Source organism: Muntiacus reevesi, chromosome 13 (genome assembly GCF_963930625.1).
Source record: "Muntiacus reevesi chromosome 13, mMunRee1.1, whole genome shotgun sequence".
NCBI lineage: Eukaryota > Metazoa > Chordata > Mammalia > Artiodactyla > Cervidae > Muntiacus > Muntiacus reevesi.
Window position 1 is genome coordinate 3,014,037 of NC_089261.1, and position 16,257 is coordinate 3,030,293.

The following is a 16,257-nucleotide window of genomic DNA, read 5'->3' on the forward strand; positions in this document are numbered from 1 at the left end:
ACACTCAGTCTGCTGGGTTCCGAGCTCTCAGGGACCCCAGGAAGGGAGGGGCAAATACCTTGCCCTGGGAGCCCATGGCTGTTGGGGGAAGCAGAATTTTGTCTCTTTCCACTCTGGCCTGAAGCACTGTGGAAACTTTCAAGCTGTCAGCTCATGAGAAACAGTAATAATCAGTGTCGTCCAGAGCCTGAACTGAAGTGGTCAGAGAGGCCGACTTGCCAGACTGGAGCCAGAGAATCCATCTGCGGACCTGAGGGTCGTTTGCTGTTTTCATAGATCAGAGGTGAGGGGGACGGTCCTGGGAGCTGTTGGCTCCAGCTGACATAAGGACCCCAGTGTTGCTCCTGTTTCCAGCACAAGAGATGGGGACCCTCTGTCCCTAGGTCCCGGACACGGAGGGCGGCTGAGTCAGCACAGTCTGGGCCCGGGATCCTGGAAGGGGAGAGACAGAGATGGTGGCTGTGGGCCTCAGGAAGGAGAGGGGGGAGAAGGGACATGCGTCTCTCAGGGCGCGTCCCCGTCCCCGCATCCAGTCACCTGTGCAGAGAGCGACCAGGGTGAGGGGCAGAGGGGCCCAGGCCGCGGTGGGCTCGGTCAGGGCCTGCTGCCGTCTGGGCCCCACAGCGCCTCGCCGTCCCCCTTCATACTCTGAGAGCGGAGGGTCCTTCACGCATAATCACCTGCTCCGCCCCCGCCCCTCAGCTCTCTGACGCCCCCCCGGGCCCTGGGCCAGGCCCCTGTGCCTGAGGGTGGCCAGTGGGCTCGCTGGGGCGGGGCTGTGGGGTCCCGGGTGGGAGGTCACGCGGGGAGCCGGGAGCAGGGCCGCCAGGCAGCCGGGGTCCCAGCGCCCGTCCCCCAGCCAGCCTCAGGCTCGGCCCCCGCGCGCCCCCTGGTGTCCAGGCTCAGACACGCACCCTGCGACCCGGTGACCAGCGCCCTCGGGCCGCCCCTGGCCTGCTCTGTGTGCTGCCCCACGCTTGCCTTCAGGCCGGGCTTCCGTCCTGTGTCCCCTGAGACCTCAGCGCCTCTGTGGGGTCCCCTCAGACCCCCAGGGCGAGTCTGTACACGGCGCCCTCACAGCTCAGGGTCAGGACTGAGGGGACGCCGGGCACACGTGTTCCTTTAAATCAGGGTCAGGACAGGACAGTGATGACCCCGTGGATGCAGCCTCCTGAGTGTGCAGGACGCGGGTGCTTCCTCCTCCGTTAGAAATGAAGCGGTGCCTCACACACGCACACGGGCACACGCAGATTGCTTGGAGGTGCTTTCCCGGTGAGCTATAAGCATTTTGCTTTATTCTCCGTGACCCACTGCAGTAGTTCCTGGTCTCCTCTTTCCTATGTAAGTTAAATAAAGCATTTGCCTCGTGTTCAGTCCCTATTGGCTTGGGAATCAGAAGCTGCCTTCCTGAGTGAGGCTAACTCTGCTCCCAGCTCCCAGGAAGCAAAAGACCAGGTGACTGGGGGGCACCACCTGTGTCCAGGTGCCCGGATCATGATCACCCCCATCTTCATCTTTCATCCAAGGATAGGAGCCCGCAGTCATCAAGGAACCTGAGTAACCACATCTGGAGCCATAAGACCCATCGCGGATCCTGAGGGTTGGAGACCAGCAGGCATCATGGTCTGGGGTCTCTGGCTGGGACCTGTTGGTTCCCGGACACCTCACACCGCCAGCTCTGCTGCTCTTTCCAGGACTGGAGGACCTGAGCACTGAACTGGACAATGGGCCCGGCTGACGCAGCGCAGAGTGTGCTCAGGATTCTGTGCTCAGCGGGGAGGGGACAGGTGGCACGTCACTGCGGCAGAGCCTGACTCTGAGCAGGCAGTGAGCTTTCTGTGGTGTCAGGATCCAGCATCCTTCCTTCTGACATCTAAGGGCTCTGTCCCGTCCCCTCTGGTCATACCCCCTCCTGCTTCTCAAGGGAAAGCAGGTGTAAGGAATCAACACCATAAATCATGAAGGGCTTGCACTACCTGGCTACTCACTGTTTTCCTGGAAGAAAATATTTCACTCCTGTTCAAATTTTCTTTAGTATTTCTACTGAAAGTTTATCATTGCCATACAAATACGGTCAAAGTTTATGCTTTTAATTTTATGACTGGAAACAGATTAACACACACTTTGAACTACTTTTCAGTTCAGTTCGGTAGCTCAGTCATGTCTGACTCTTTGCAACCCCATGAATCACAGCACGCCAGGCCTCCCTGTCCATCACCAACTCCCGGAGTTTACGCAAACTCATGTCCATCAAGTTGATGATGCAATCCAGCCATCTCATCCTCTGGCGTCCCCACTCCTACTGCCCTGAATCTCTCCCAGGATCAGAGTCTCTTCCAGTGAGTCAGCTCTTCACATCAGGTGGCCAAAGGATTGGAGTTTCAGCTTCAGCATCAGTCCTTCCAATGAACACCCAGGACTGATCTCCTTTAGGATGGACTGGTTGGATCTCCTTGCAGTGCAAGGAACTCTCAAGAGTCTTCTCCAACACCACAGTTCAAAACCATCAATTCGTCTGTGCCCAGCTTTCTTCACAGTCCACCTCTCACATCCATACATGACCACTGGAAAAACCATAGCCTTGACTAGATGGACCTTTGTCAGCAAAGTAATGTCTTTGTTTTTTAATATGCTATCTAGGTTGGTCATAAATTTCCTTCCAAGGAGTGAGCGTCTTTTAATTTCATGGCTGCAATCACCATCTGTAGTGATTTTCGCTTATATAATTTTAAAATTCTATAATATTTTTAATAATTGTGAACTTGAAGATTTTTGTATTCATTCTCATTGATTTTCAGCATAATTAATTCTCATATTAATTCTTCATTTCAAAATATTTTCACATATTTTTTAACTTCTATTATTGATTTGACAAACTTACATGAAGTGAAGGGCTGGGAAAAACATTTCCCCTCCCGGTGCGTGCATGACTCCACGCAACCCCACTAGACCAGGCTGTCAGCACCCTGTATGTTTCAGGGCATGTTCACTTTCTGGGACCAGCCAAGCAGCTGTGGAGAAAATCTATGAGTGTGTCTGTGATTGGTGGGGGGTTGGGTGAGCGGTGGTCCTTGTATCCTCTATGCAGAGCTTACGGGTATAGGTTCCATTTTAAGCCTTGGAAATGCCACCTTGAATTTCAGGATCCCTGAAATCACGCTGACACCCTCTTCTGTTAGAGCAGCACCCAAGTCATAGTTCTCACCAACAGGTTGCGGGTCACAAAGGCACTCTTGGTGGAGAGGTGACCCCAGGTGCCCACTGCAGGGGAATCTCAGAACTCCCGCGCTCGTGGAGTTCAAGAATCTCCTGCTGCACCTCCCCTTCTCAGACATATCAGCTTTTCTGGGACTAGCGGAGGATGGTTCCAGGACTGTTTTTTCCTCTAAGTCTTTTCTCATAGTTTCTATTTCTTTGCTAGAACTTCCTCCCTTGTGCTTCATGGCAGGTGAAGACCGTGTTTGCAGGGAGAATTGTGATCCATTTGGGAATGATAGTTATCTTTTGATTATTGGAGTATAGCTGCTTTACAATGACACTCTGGTGTTGGAGAAGTCTCTTGAGAGTCCCTTGGACAGCAAGGGGAGCAGAACAGTCAATCTTTAAGGAAATCAACCCTAAATACTCCTTAAAGGACAGTGCTAAAGCTGAGGCTGCAATACTTTGGCCACCTATGCGAACAGCCGACTCATTGGATAAGACATTGATGCTGGGAAAGGCTGAGGGCAGGAGGAGATGGGGATGACAGAGGATGAGATGGTTGGATGGCACCACCGACTCAATGGACTTGAACTTGGGCAAACACCAGGAGATGGCGAGGGACAGAAAGCCTGGCGTGCTACAGTGCATGGGGTCACACAGAGTCAGACACGACTTTGTGACTGAAGAGCAGCAAGCTGCGTTCCACTGTTGTGCTCTGTTCAGTGACTGTATCTTAGTGACACTCATGTTTGGAACTAAAGCCTGGGGTATCTGCTCACTGTGTCTGTGGTTTCTCTTGCATGCTTGTCATTTTCAGCACACAGACTTCTGATCTTCCTCAGATTTGTCTTCAGTGTTTTATATTGATTGTCTCATACATGTTAGTGTTTTTATTTTTAGAAACTAGAGATTCATTACTGAACTACAAAATACAATTCACTTTTGCATGTTGACTTTCATATCACAAAATCCCAAGTGAAACACTCACAGAAGCCTGTCTTATTGACCCCTTGACCCTGAGCTGGGACTGGCCTTGAAACCACCTCTTCTGGGCTCAACCAATATCTCCAGCAAAAGGTGTTTATCTCTGAACGATCTACCTTTGCCCAAGAAAACCTGCATCGAATAAGAGTATCTTAGCAATCTAAAAGCTGAATTGAACCAAAAGATACAATATTATCAAATCTGCTGTTTGGAGGAAAATCTGGTTCTTGCCTAACATCTGACAATTGAAGTCACCCACTGGACTAGACTTCCTCCGAGCCCCGAGCAAGAGTGAGTGGAGGAGGTGTTTGTGTCTCTTCCTCCCTGGTCTGGAGCACCTTGGAAGGGCACAGTCATAGTCATAGTCAGCCTCGTCCTCGGGCTGCAGCCCAGAGATGAGCAGGAGCCCTTTGTTGGCTGAGGCGTCTATGGACTCCAGAACCTTGGTTCTTATCGGAGTTTCACTTTACCCTCAGGAGGTACCATGGAGGGCTTCCTGGCTTCTGCTGGAACCAAGTTACCGAGAAATCACCAATATTGCCCCCACTGCTCAGGGTGCAGGAGAGTCTGATGCTCCCGGGGACGCAGAGAGGGAGGCGGGCTGAGTCAGCCCAGGCTGGGAGCCTGCAGACACAGACACGGGGGCGACGGGACAGGAGCTGCAGGAAAGGTTCCCGGAGCCTGAGTCCTGGGGGCTGAGGACCGAGCGCTGGCCCGGGGCCCGTCACTACCTGTGCAGAGAGAGAGTAGCTCAAGCAGGAGAGGGGTCCAGGCCACGGTGCCCACAGAACCCTGGTCCCCACAGAGGGCTCGGCTGCCCCAGGCCTCCTGTTCTCCCCCAGACTCTGAGAGGAGGGGCTGCCATGTAAATGGGGTCCACCCAGGGCCCACCCAGCCCCTCCTTGACCCTGGGGCTGGATGGAGCTCAGCTCTCAGCCCAGACTCAGCGGGATGCAGGGCTTCCCCTTTAGGAGCCCCTGGAGGAAGCCCATGCTGAGAACACACAGGTCCCCGCTCAGGGGACTCTGCACCCAGAGAGGACATACTGCTGTCCGTCCTCCCCAACTGGGGCACAGGCCCCACCCCCAGCCCAGCTCCGGGAGTGAGTGGTGCTCCCCGGGCAGCTGCCAGAAACCCCAAGGCTGTCCAACTGGTTATATTTGGAAAATACAGCTTAAGCTCATACTCAAAAGAAAGGGGATAAAATGCATACTTTCCTAGGAGGGTACAACAGTGATTAGTACCTTCTAGGACTAATAGAGAAAATATTAAGCAAACATATCAATTACCTTTAGCTCTTTGACAAAGCAGTTAGACTCCTGTATACACGCCTGATGAATAAAGTGCATGAGGGAAAATTATAACGCACTCTCATTCAATATTGATCCAGATACTCTTAGCAAACAGTTACCAAAGAAATACTAAAATGAAGTTAAGAAACTGGTGCTGTTATTGAATATCATTTGTTCCAATATACAAGTTGTATTTTATAATACATTTTAAAATTAAATGTCACACCAATAATAGCAAAGAGCTCATGAAATAGAAGCAAATGATATATTTGTAAGCTGCTGATACTCACTTTCCACAGGCACCTAACTCCTCACAGGAAGCCCGCGGGGCCCCGGCCCACAGCCATTTCTTGTCCCCCGCACAGACTCTCTGAGGAGCCGCCTCCTCCTTGGAGACACCTCCTGACCTCTCACCTTCCAGCAGCCCCTCCTTGACGGAACTTTGGCCAAGAGCCCACGTGGACGAGGAGGAGGGACCCGAATCGGAACTGCGTGGGGACCGACCAGGAGCTCCAGGGCCACGGGCCTCACAGGGATGAAGCTCCCCTTCGGGGAGGACAGTTTCCCCAGCACCCTCAGCGGTTTCCCACTGTCTGGTCAAGCACCCCTGTGGGCCTCTGCACTGCGCCCCCTGCTGGCCACGGTCACCTCCTCCAGCTCCTGGGATGTCCCAGCCCCCATGCAGAGCGGCTCATTGTGCAGCAGGCATTGCTGATAGTCCCCCCAGGAGAGTGGGCTGACGGGCCTTTCTCGGTCCTCCCTGGGCACAGGGATGCTTTCACCCTGGGACTCTCATCTCCATGGAAACCAACTATATTCCAACGTGCATCTTTGTTACCTGTGGTCCCCCATCTCAGCCCTGCCTGCTCTGCAGGCCTTGTAGGTGAGTGTGAAATGTCAGCGATGGGGAACAGAAGGAATAACTCATGGTGCTATCCTGTGTGCAGGCTGTGGTGAGCTCCAGGTCGGTTCAGAGGAGCCTGGACAGAGCTGTGATGGGTCAGTTGGGATGTGAGGGAGGAGTCACGTGATCTCCCTGCAGAGACTGAAGAGTCCTGAGGTCAGAGGTCGGGACATATGCCAACGTCAGAAGAAGGGGAATGGTGGCTGCTGGTGACCCTGGTGAATGGCCACTGAAGGCTGAAGATGTGCACACTCTGAGCTTGTGACTCCAGCTCTCCCAAATAAAACAGAAAAGTCACGTGCAATAATATCCCCGTATACAGCCCGAAATCCCTTTTTCACTTAGTTTTGTTGCCTGTGGAGGTGCAAGTGTTTCTATAGACTCAGATCCACTCAAGCGACATTGACCACGTACATTGGCTCCTTGTGCAGATCCCAGCTGTGCCACTGACATGACTGTGCTTGACCCTCTGCACTGCACTCAGCGGTGCCCGTGGGAGCCCTGTCTGGTCTCGTGAGGCAGTAGACGGTGCTCTGGGAGCCCCACCAGCCGGGTGAGCCCGGGAGCTCAGGGTTCGGGGCTCACTTCAGCCCCTGGCATGAAGCCCCCTGTGAGCAGCAGGGCTGCCATCCCAGCTAAGCAGGAACAATCAGTGTCCACTTCGGGCTGTAGCCAGAGATGGTCTGCGAGCCTGACCTGGAGCCCAGAGCCTCTCTGAGACCCCGGGGACAGCTTGAGACTCCTCAGGGCCACGAGTTTGGGGACGTGACCAGGGTGTGGCTACAGCCAAGCTGCCCCCTCAGTGCCCACATTGCTGCGGTTTCCAGCACAGGTGAGGGTGGCCGTCTGTGCTGGGGACGTAGTCACCGCGTGTGACTGAGCCCACCCTGCCCGAGCCCTGCCAACTGTGAGGGGACACAGAGAGGCTGAGAGCAGGACTCTCTCCCTGGGCGGGAGAGAGGCGTGAGGGGCAGAGTGGGGGCCTCACAGGTCACAGATGACCTCAGCAAGACCCCCCACATCAATCCCTGAGCTTCAGGGCAAAGAGACGCTGCATCCCCAGAGTAAGGGACATAGACTTTCTGTTTCTTTTGAGACCCTCTCCTGGGAATGGGCCACTTGGAGGGACTTTGAGGACAGAGGGGAGAGAAAGAGCCTCCATGCACAGGCAGTGCCCCCGATGACCTGGACCCCGGGTGGAGCAGCAGCAGCAGAAGGTCCAGCAGAGCCTCAGCAGGAAGCCCCTGGGCTGCCCCAGCTCCCCCAGTGAGAGAGGAGTCCTGTCTAGTTCCCGCAGGCCTGGAACTCTGGGGGAGCCTGAGAGGCAGTCACAGGAAAGACAGGAGAGCAGCCTGGGCATCATCTCAGCCCAGGGACGGCCAAGGAGCTGCTGTGTCCTGAATCAGACACAGCTGGAGGCTGTCTCTCCGGTTCTGACCTGGCTATCGTGGAGTTTGCCCCCCAGGCACCTTCCTCTGGCATTGAGGGCCTTCTGCTCAATTTTAGATAATCGTATAATATGTGGTTGCCCAAGAAAAGCGTTGGTGAGAGGGCAGAATGAAGAAGGTCTGAAAGGATTTCCCAGACCAAGTTCCAGGTGTGGGGCTCAGACCCTAGTTTTAAATCAAACAAAGAACAGAAGTGTCTGCATTGGCAAAGGATGGCTCAGCCCCGGGAGGCCCATGTCTGGAGCAGAGCAGGTTTTTGTCTCACTTCCCCCCTGGCCTGGAGCACTGTGCCATCAAAGCTCCAGCCGTCAGCAGATGCACAGTAATAATCCGCCTCGTCCTCAGCCTGGAGCGAACTGATGGTCAGGGTGGCCGTGTTGCCAGACCGAGAGCCGGAGAATCGGTCCGAGACCCCCGAGGCTCGACTGGTAGTATGATAGATGAGCAGTCTGGGGGCCGATCCTGGGATCTGTTGGAACCAGCCCACATAATAACCACCCCCGATGTTGTTGCTGGTCCCAGTGCAGGTGATGGTGACCCTTTGGCCCAGGGACCCAGACACGGAGGGTGGCTGATTCACCACTGCCTGGGCCCAGGATCCTGGAAGGGGGAGAGACAGAGATGGTGACTCTAGGGACCAGGCACGAGAGCAGGGAGCAGGGCCCGTGTGTCTTCCCAGGGCCCTTCCCCTGTCCCCCCATCCAGTCACCTGTGCAGAGAGCGACCAGGGTGAGGAGCAGAGGGCACCAGGCCATGGTGGACATGGTCAGGGCGTCCTGCCTTCTGTGGCCCCTCAGCTGAGCGGCGCGTCCCCACACTGCTCCTTCCCCTCTTAATACTCTGAGAGGGGGCGGGGCCTTTCATGCAAATGAGCCCCCACCCCCAGCTCTCTGACCCTCCCTGGGCCCTGGGTCAGGTCCCTGTCCCTCGGGGTAGCCAGATAAGGGGCGGGGTTGTGTGGGGCTTGGGAGTGGGAGGTCCCCGCTGGGAGCCATTCATGCAAATGACCACCCCCACCCCGTGTTACACTGTGGGTGCATAACCCTTCAGAACTGCCTGGGAAAGCCCCCTGGTGTCCAGCCCAGACAAACTTCCTGTGACCGGGTGATCAGAGCTCCTCGAGTCAACCTTCCCTGAACTGGTTTTGAAATGACACAGTTTAGAAATTATTTGGTTGGAAAAGGACAGCCAATTATAGTTCAGCCTATAGTGCATGTGCATGTTACACTGTGGGTGTGTGACTTAGAGATTTCAAATGAACCAAAATGTGCTCATGGATCTGTAAAAATCTAAGGTTGTCAGTTTAAATAGGAGCATAAATATAACTGTAGGAAATGTTGTTCAGTCACTAAGTTGCTTCCGACTCTGGTTCTGTTTTAATTTGCATGGCCACGGTACTTTTTCTAAAACACAACATTCTTTATAGGCTCTGCTCATCAAATAAGATAATTTTAACTAAATCACGTGAGAGGTATCATATGAAATTTCATTATCAAGTAAAAGAACATTTTAAAAAAGATATTGGCGTTCTTAACTCTATTGGACTCTGAGCGAGGCAGGGCCAGAACCAGGCTTTCTAACACTTATGGCATCTCCACTGAGGGATTTTCGTGTCTTAGCAGGAAGCTCTATCTGTGAAAACAGGGCAGGCTGAATTATCAGAGCCACAGGTCCGTCTCAGGTCTGAGATGAGACACAGGACATGACAAGGCAGATCAGTTTTCCTCAGGAAACTGACATGTGACCACGGGGAGCAGAGCTGACTTAGACATGGTCCAGATGGAGCAGCAGTGATCGCCCCGGGGGCAGAGCCCCAGGAGAGCGTCTGCTTTCCCAGCCGAGGGCCCCAGCAGCTTCTCTGCTCACTGTGCATAAAATCAATCCCACAGCAGCCGAGCGCAGACACTCCTCAGCCAGGAGTCATTTCCCAGGTCTCAGGACCAGGGTTTCTCTCCCCACCTGATTCCTCACTCGATGGGCACACAGAGCAGAGTGTGAGCGTTCAGGGGATAAGTCAGCTACTAGAGGGCTTCATGGATCCTCTGGGAAACAAGGGGAACCTGGGGAGGAGCAGGGGGATGACGAACTTGGGTCACACATAGAGCCAGAGACCTGAGGCTTCTCAGGAGGGAAGACTTAGAGAGGTTCAAGGAGGAAATGAGTGTCCAGTTCAAGGAGATCTAGAAACACGTCCATGACCTTCTGACAGACTGAGCTTGGTCATGACCATGGAAGTGAACAGTGCAGGTTTGTAGAGAGAGCGGCTCAGGATTGGGGAAAGTCATGAATGAGGGGAGCTGGAGTGGGGACTCTTAGCAAGGAGATGAGGAGGAGCAGCAGCAGGCTGAGCAGAGCTGGAGGGGTGCACGGGGTGGGCTCTGGGGGCTCCTCCCCTCCCCTGTTTCTGGGAAGAGGATGGGGACTGATGACCACCTCACCCCTTCACCCTCCAGTTCTGGGTGCTCGGCCCCGTGTGCAGCGTCACTCCCAGGAGGAGGCCTGGGGGCCACGGCTCTGAGTCTGTCCCCTGAGGGGAAGCACCTGCTGTCTTGTCCAACTCAGACCACTGAGCCTGGGTGCAGGGCCAGGTCAGGGGACCACGTGGGTGTGTTGAGGCCTTGCCAGGTCCGAGCTGGTGCACAGCGCCCCTGGTGGTCTATTTGGGGAACAGTCACGGTGGTGAGATTGTGAGCAAGGCGCTGCTCAGTTGCTTGAGGGCTCAATCCTGCCTGACTCTTGTGACCCCATGGACTGTAGCCCACCAGGCTCCTCTGTCCACGGAATCCTCTAGACAAGAACACTGAAGTGGGTCGCCGTTTCTTGCTCCAGAGGATCTTCCCAACCCAGGGACAGAACCCACATCTCTTATGCCTCTTGCGTTGGCAAGAGGCTTCCTTACCACTAGTGACACCTGGAAAGCCTTATGAGGAAGGAGGGGCTGCCTTTTTTCCTGTCACCAAATGCTCTGTCAATAAACAAATAAATGAATTAAATAATAAGTTTTACATGTCTTTGATAACATACAGAGAATTATCTTTTATTTCCATGTATTTTATTTTCGAGTGATTCTGACTACCTTTTCTCATGATTCTTTTATTTTTTTCTTTCATTTATCTCCTTTTCCTTTGGACCCGAGTGTTAGTATTTGCTCATCAAATAGATTTGCTGATTTGTCCCTAAAAATATCTGTCACCTGATTTCATCATCTGAGGCATCTCAACATTGATGTCTATACCGTCTCACTTCCCTTCAATATTTAGTTTCCTGATTCTTGATCAAAGTGACAATTTTTACCGGATCCTAGACTGTGTGGAAATTACTTGAAGAAACTCTGAGTTCCTTTTCTTTTTCCTTTAACAGGAGATCCTTCTGTGGCGGAAGGTCAGGGATGTGTGTTCACTGCCCACTGACCCAGCAGGGCGGCACTGACCCCTCTGCTCTGTGCTGCTGACTCCGACCTGGGAACCTGAGGCAACTGCTGTCAGCAGCTCCTTCATCCAGGGGTGTGTGACCAGCCCTTGTGAGCTGCTGACCTGGGGAGGGGAGTCGAGCTGAGGGGGCAGCTGTGCTGAGTCAGGGGACACTCAGTCCCCTGGGTTCCGTGCTCTCAGGGACTCCAGGAAGGGAGGGGCAAACGCCTTGCCCTAGGAGCCCCTGGCTGTGGGGGAAGCAGGTTTTTGTCTCCTTCTGTTCTAGACTGAAGCACTGTGCACTTTCAAGCTGTCAGCTCATGATAAAGAGTAATAATCAGCGTCGTCCTCAGCCTGCACTGAAGTGGTCAGAGAGGCCGACTTGCCAGACCTGGAGCCAGAGAATCAATCTGGGACCCTGAGGGTCGTTTGCCATTGTCTTAGGGTGGCAATCTGGGGGCTGATCCTGGGAGCTGTTGGTTCCAGCTCACATAGTAACTCCCAATGTTGTTGCTGCTTCCAGTACAAGGTTAGAGAAGGCAGAGTTCGAAGTGATCGCTTTGAAAAGAACGGTTGACTAGTTTGCCCTGCACTGGTATAGGTATTACATTCCGGGTGTGTGAGATTTTAAATGAACCAGAATGTGATAATGGATTAGTGAAAATCTACAATCATTCCTTAAAATGTGCATGAATTAACCTGAGGGAAAATCTATGCTCTCTTTTAATTTTTCATTCACTAGGATACAGTTTTGGAAAACGATCATTGTAAGTTCATTTCTATTAAAAAGTTCTCTTGAAATGACTTCATAGGTTCCTAGGAAATTTTAAATATTATCCAGTAAATGTATTTTTACAAAGATATTTGCGTTCTTAACTTTTTTGGACTTTGAGTGAGGCAGGGCTAGAACCAGCTCTTTCTGGCACATGTTGCATCTCCGCTGGGGAGGGTTCATCTCTGAGCAGCTTGTGAAAACAGGGCGGGCTGAGGTATGGGAGCCACAGGTCAGCCTCAGATCTGAGTTGAGGGAAGGTGTGTGACGGGTCAGGTCTGCTGATCTCGGACACTCAGAGGGGCCCATAGGACGATGAGCTGAGGTAAAGGAGGCCTGGTAAGGCAGCGGGGAGAGCCCTGGCCGGGAGGGTATGACCTGGGCTCACACCTGAGCGTCTGCAGCCCTGAGGCTTCTCCGTAGGAGGGTCAGAGAGGTCGCAAGGGAGGACAAGGAAGTGCCCGTCTGGCCAAGGAAGACTGGACCCAACGCCTGCTGACAGAGGGCCCCTGGTCTGCAGGGGAGGGCGCTGGTGAAGGGCTGGGGAGAGGAGCCCAGGACCGGAGAGGAAGTCATGGCTCAGAGGGGCTCTCTTAGGAAAGAGCAGGGGAGGAGCAGAGGAGGCTGCGGGGAGACGGGGCGGTGCGAGGGGCGGGCTTGGGGGCCTCCCCTCCTCTGCCTGGTTGAGCGGGTGGGGCCTGATGGCGCCCTGAGCCCATCACCCTCCAGCTGTGGGTCCGGGCCCGGGTGCCGCGTCACTCCCAGCGGGAGGCCGGGGGCCGGGCTCTGAGTCTGTCCCCTGAGAGGAAGCACCTGCCGTCACGCCCAGCTCAGTCCAGGGGGCCCTGGGGCAGGGGCGGGGGACCATCTGCTGTGTTCGGGGTCGGACGGTTCTGAGCGGGTGCACAGCGCCCCCTGGTGATGGCTCGGGAATGGTCATGGTGGGGAAACGGAGGACGGAAGGGCTGCCTGTATTCTTCCAACCAACAGTCCATGAACCAATGGCATGTGTCCGCTGTCCACTGGCCCAGCAAAGGGGGGTCCTGACCCCACTGCTCTGTGCTGCTGACCCCCACCTGGGAGCCTGGGCAACTCCTGTCAGCAGCTCCGTCCACCCAGGGGGGCGCTGAGACCACTCCCTGCTCCCAGCTGCCCTCAGGGAGGGACAGCCAGGCTGAGCGGGGCGGCTGTGCTGCGGGCGGTGGTCGCGCAGCCCCGTGAGCTCCGTGGTCTCAGGACACCAGGGGGAGGGCTGACCGCAGTGCCCACCGCCCGCCCCACCTCCTATTCAGCACCGTTGATGCAGCAGGGCCTGGCCGCACGGTCTCCGTCCCTCAGGCTCCCCTGGTTTCTGCTCCCCTCCCAAGCCAGTGCTGACGCCCTGGGGGCTCCACGCTGGGAGGACCCCAGTCCTGTCCCCTTATCCTGGGAGGGAACTCAGCATGGGGGCCCGGACAAAACTGGGAGGGGGCAGTTGAGATGTGAGGGCGAGTGAGGTGGCTTCCCTGCAGGGACAGAACGGCCCTCAGGTCCGAGGTCCGGGTGCCGTGCCAAGGTCAGAGGAAGGAGGAGGTAGAGGCTGCTGACCCAGGGGACCGGCCACTCAAGGTCAGACCCTCTGAGCTAATGACCACCGCCTCCTAATGGGAGAGAAAAGAAAAGCCAGGGAAATAACATCCTCTTGCTGAACCCCTGAAATCCGTTTGTTACTAAGTTTTGGAGCCTGTGAAGATAGATGCATATGTTTCTACAGCCTCAGATTCATCACAGGGACCTTGACCACATTCCACGCATTGGCTCCTTGAGCTCCTGGCTGTGTCGCTGACAGTATTGTCTCTAACTCCCTGCACAACACTTGGCAGAGTCAGCGGGGGACAGACGAGCCTGGCTTGTCCCCCTGGTCACCCTCAGGCTGGGGGGTGGCCTAGAAGTATAGCCCCGCCTGGCTGCCAAGGTCTGGGGTGGGGACCTGGAGAGCTGAGCAGCCTGACTCCTGGCCAGGCTCAGACTGGAGGCTGTGATGGGCTGGAGCCCCAGTGGCACCTGACCCCAGGGTGATGGGGCCCTGCCCGCTTCAGCCAGGATGGGCAGGGAGACCAGATCCCCACACAGTGAAGCTGAGACCCCTGCCAGGGTGCAGTTGCTGGATTTCATCTTGCAGCCCTAGAGGTTATCAAGGGTCATCATCAACGTCAGCACGGAGAGTCATGCTGGTTGTGCTGGGGACTCTGACCCTCAATGTTGTTGATAAAATGTGGACCTGATTCCCCTCCACATCTTTATCGGCAGAGAGGGGTCCCCACAAAGAGCTGGACACCTCAGAGGAGAGGCAGGAGCAGGCACGGGGCCATGAACCATTGGAAGCAGATGGGACCCTAGAGCCCCCTCCCCACGGGCTGCTGAGCATTTCCGCCCTCTCTCTGCCTCTCCCGCCTCAAAGCGCTGAGCCCTCTGAGCACAAGGGCAGGTTTTGGTGGTGCTTCCGCATGAGGTTGCATTACTGTGATATTATTGTAACTACCGGTGTATAGAGAACAGTAATAGACAGCCTCTTCCTCAGGCTGGACCCTGTGATGGTGAGGGCAGCTTTGTTTCCAGAGATGGAGCCAGAGAAACGAGCAGGGATTCCGGAGGGGCGGCTGTTTGTGCTGTAGATAACAGTTCTGGGAGCCTGGCCTGGGGTCTGCTGGAACCAGCCGGGGAAGTTACTGGTAGTGACTGACCCAGAGCTGAGGCCACAGGTGAGGGTGACCGTCCCTCCTGGAGACACTGACAGTGCTGGCTCCTGGACCACAGTCTGAGCATCTACCCCTAAGAGCAACAAGAGAGAGACAGGTGTTATTATGGAGACAAGGGCCCTGAGACCCTGCGTGGAGGTGGCCCAAGGGTGCAGAGTCCCGGCCCCTGACCTGAGCCGTAAGTGAGGAGCCCGAGCAGAAGCACCATCCAGGCCATGGTGGGGACCCTCCCAGGACGTGGGCTCCTCAGCCTCCTTGGCTGGAGGTGGGGTCCTGGGCCTTTTCATGCCTCCAGCCCGTCAGGAGGAGGAGGGGCCTCATGCAAATCGTTTCCCCCTCTCCCTGCCCAAGGCACCTGAGTTCCCCTGGGGTGGGGGGACTTGAAGGAGGCAGGTGCTGGACCTCACACAGAGCGGGGACAGAAGCGAAAGGAGCCCCTGAGTGATGGGGTGACGTCTTTCAGCAAATGCGCTCCTGTGACCTTGGTGACCTCGGTCATCTATCTCCTCCCCAAAGTATCTGAGGCTGAAGGAGGAGTTTGTGAGTCTGTCTCTCTTGCCCCAATAATCTAGCCTTTCCCAAACCTGAGCCCATCTTTAGAACACTCTCCCTCCTTCTCCGGGAACTACTGTGTCCCGTCTGTGTGATGCTGTCTCTCCTTGTCCCTCCAGCCCTGAGCCCAGGAGGAAATCCCAGAGCCTGTGTCTGGTGTGAAGGGAAAGGCGTGGCCCTTGAACACCATCGTGTAAAGTGTCCCTGGTCCCAGCGCTGGTGAATCAGGGCTGGGGGTTGAGACTGACATGTGGAGACACAGGCCTGGGGTGACGCCTCCTGGGCTAGAAAAACCATGACAACGTGGAGTAGCTTCAATAGGTCTGTAGGGGAAAAGGTCACCATGTCATCATGCAATGATGATAGCTTGCAAGTTCAGTAACAATAAAGTGGGAACACATGTGTCATCATCGGAAATAGAAAAGCACTGTGTGTGAACAGGTAGGTGTGGTGAGCACCGTGGACAGTGTAAAACTCCCTTCCCTGTGGTTCTGCTGTGGAGTCGATGGACTCAGGACGGAGGAGGGATGTGGGAGGGCAACAAGAACGAGAAGGAGCTCAGACATCTCAAGTGTTAACGTGAGTGGAAGAGATGGGGAAAGTCTTGTTCACCTTTTGTTTCTTTAACATGAAAAATGTTAAATGCTATTGTTATTTTGTATCCTTGTTAGATTTGCTGCTAAAATAGCTGTTTAATAACAATCACATGATTTTTGTCAGAGGTGTTAGAGAACCTCAACTCATAGATGTGAAAAATATGATATTCCTAGTTAATCCTTTTCTTATTATACAAATGTACTGATGATACCTTTGGAAAATATGTGATTTCATATATCTCAAGATTTTAGATGGAAGAAGTGGTCACATAAAGGAAAGAAACAACTAACGATGCCACAAAACCTGAAACAATGTCAGTTTCCATAGTTCACTCTAAAATGTTGAAATTGTCAAATAAC

General features: G+C 54.4%; 1 protein-coding gene across 1 annotated transcript; it reads right to left on the reverse strand.

The window, feature by feature from the left end:
* Positions 1 to 379: 379 nt before the first annotated feature.
* Positions 380 to 14,966, reverse strand: LOC136146043 (immunoglobulin lambda-1 light chain-like). The gene is made up of 7 exons (XM_065904856.1): positions 14,921 to 14,966; positions 8,095 to 8,429; positions 7,268 to 7,327; positions 6,796 to 6,914; positions 5,892 to 5,965; positions 538 to 648; positions 380 to 432 (listed from the first exon to the last, which is right to left on the reverse strand). The coding sequence occupies exons 1-7, from the start codon at positions 14,964 to 14,966 to the stop codon at positions 380 to 382; spliced, it is 798 nt and encodes a 265-aa protein (XP_065760928.1).
* Between the last annotated feature and the right edge of the window lie 1,291 nt (positions 14,967 to 16,257).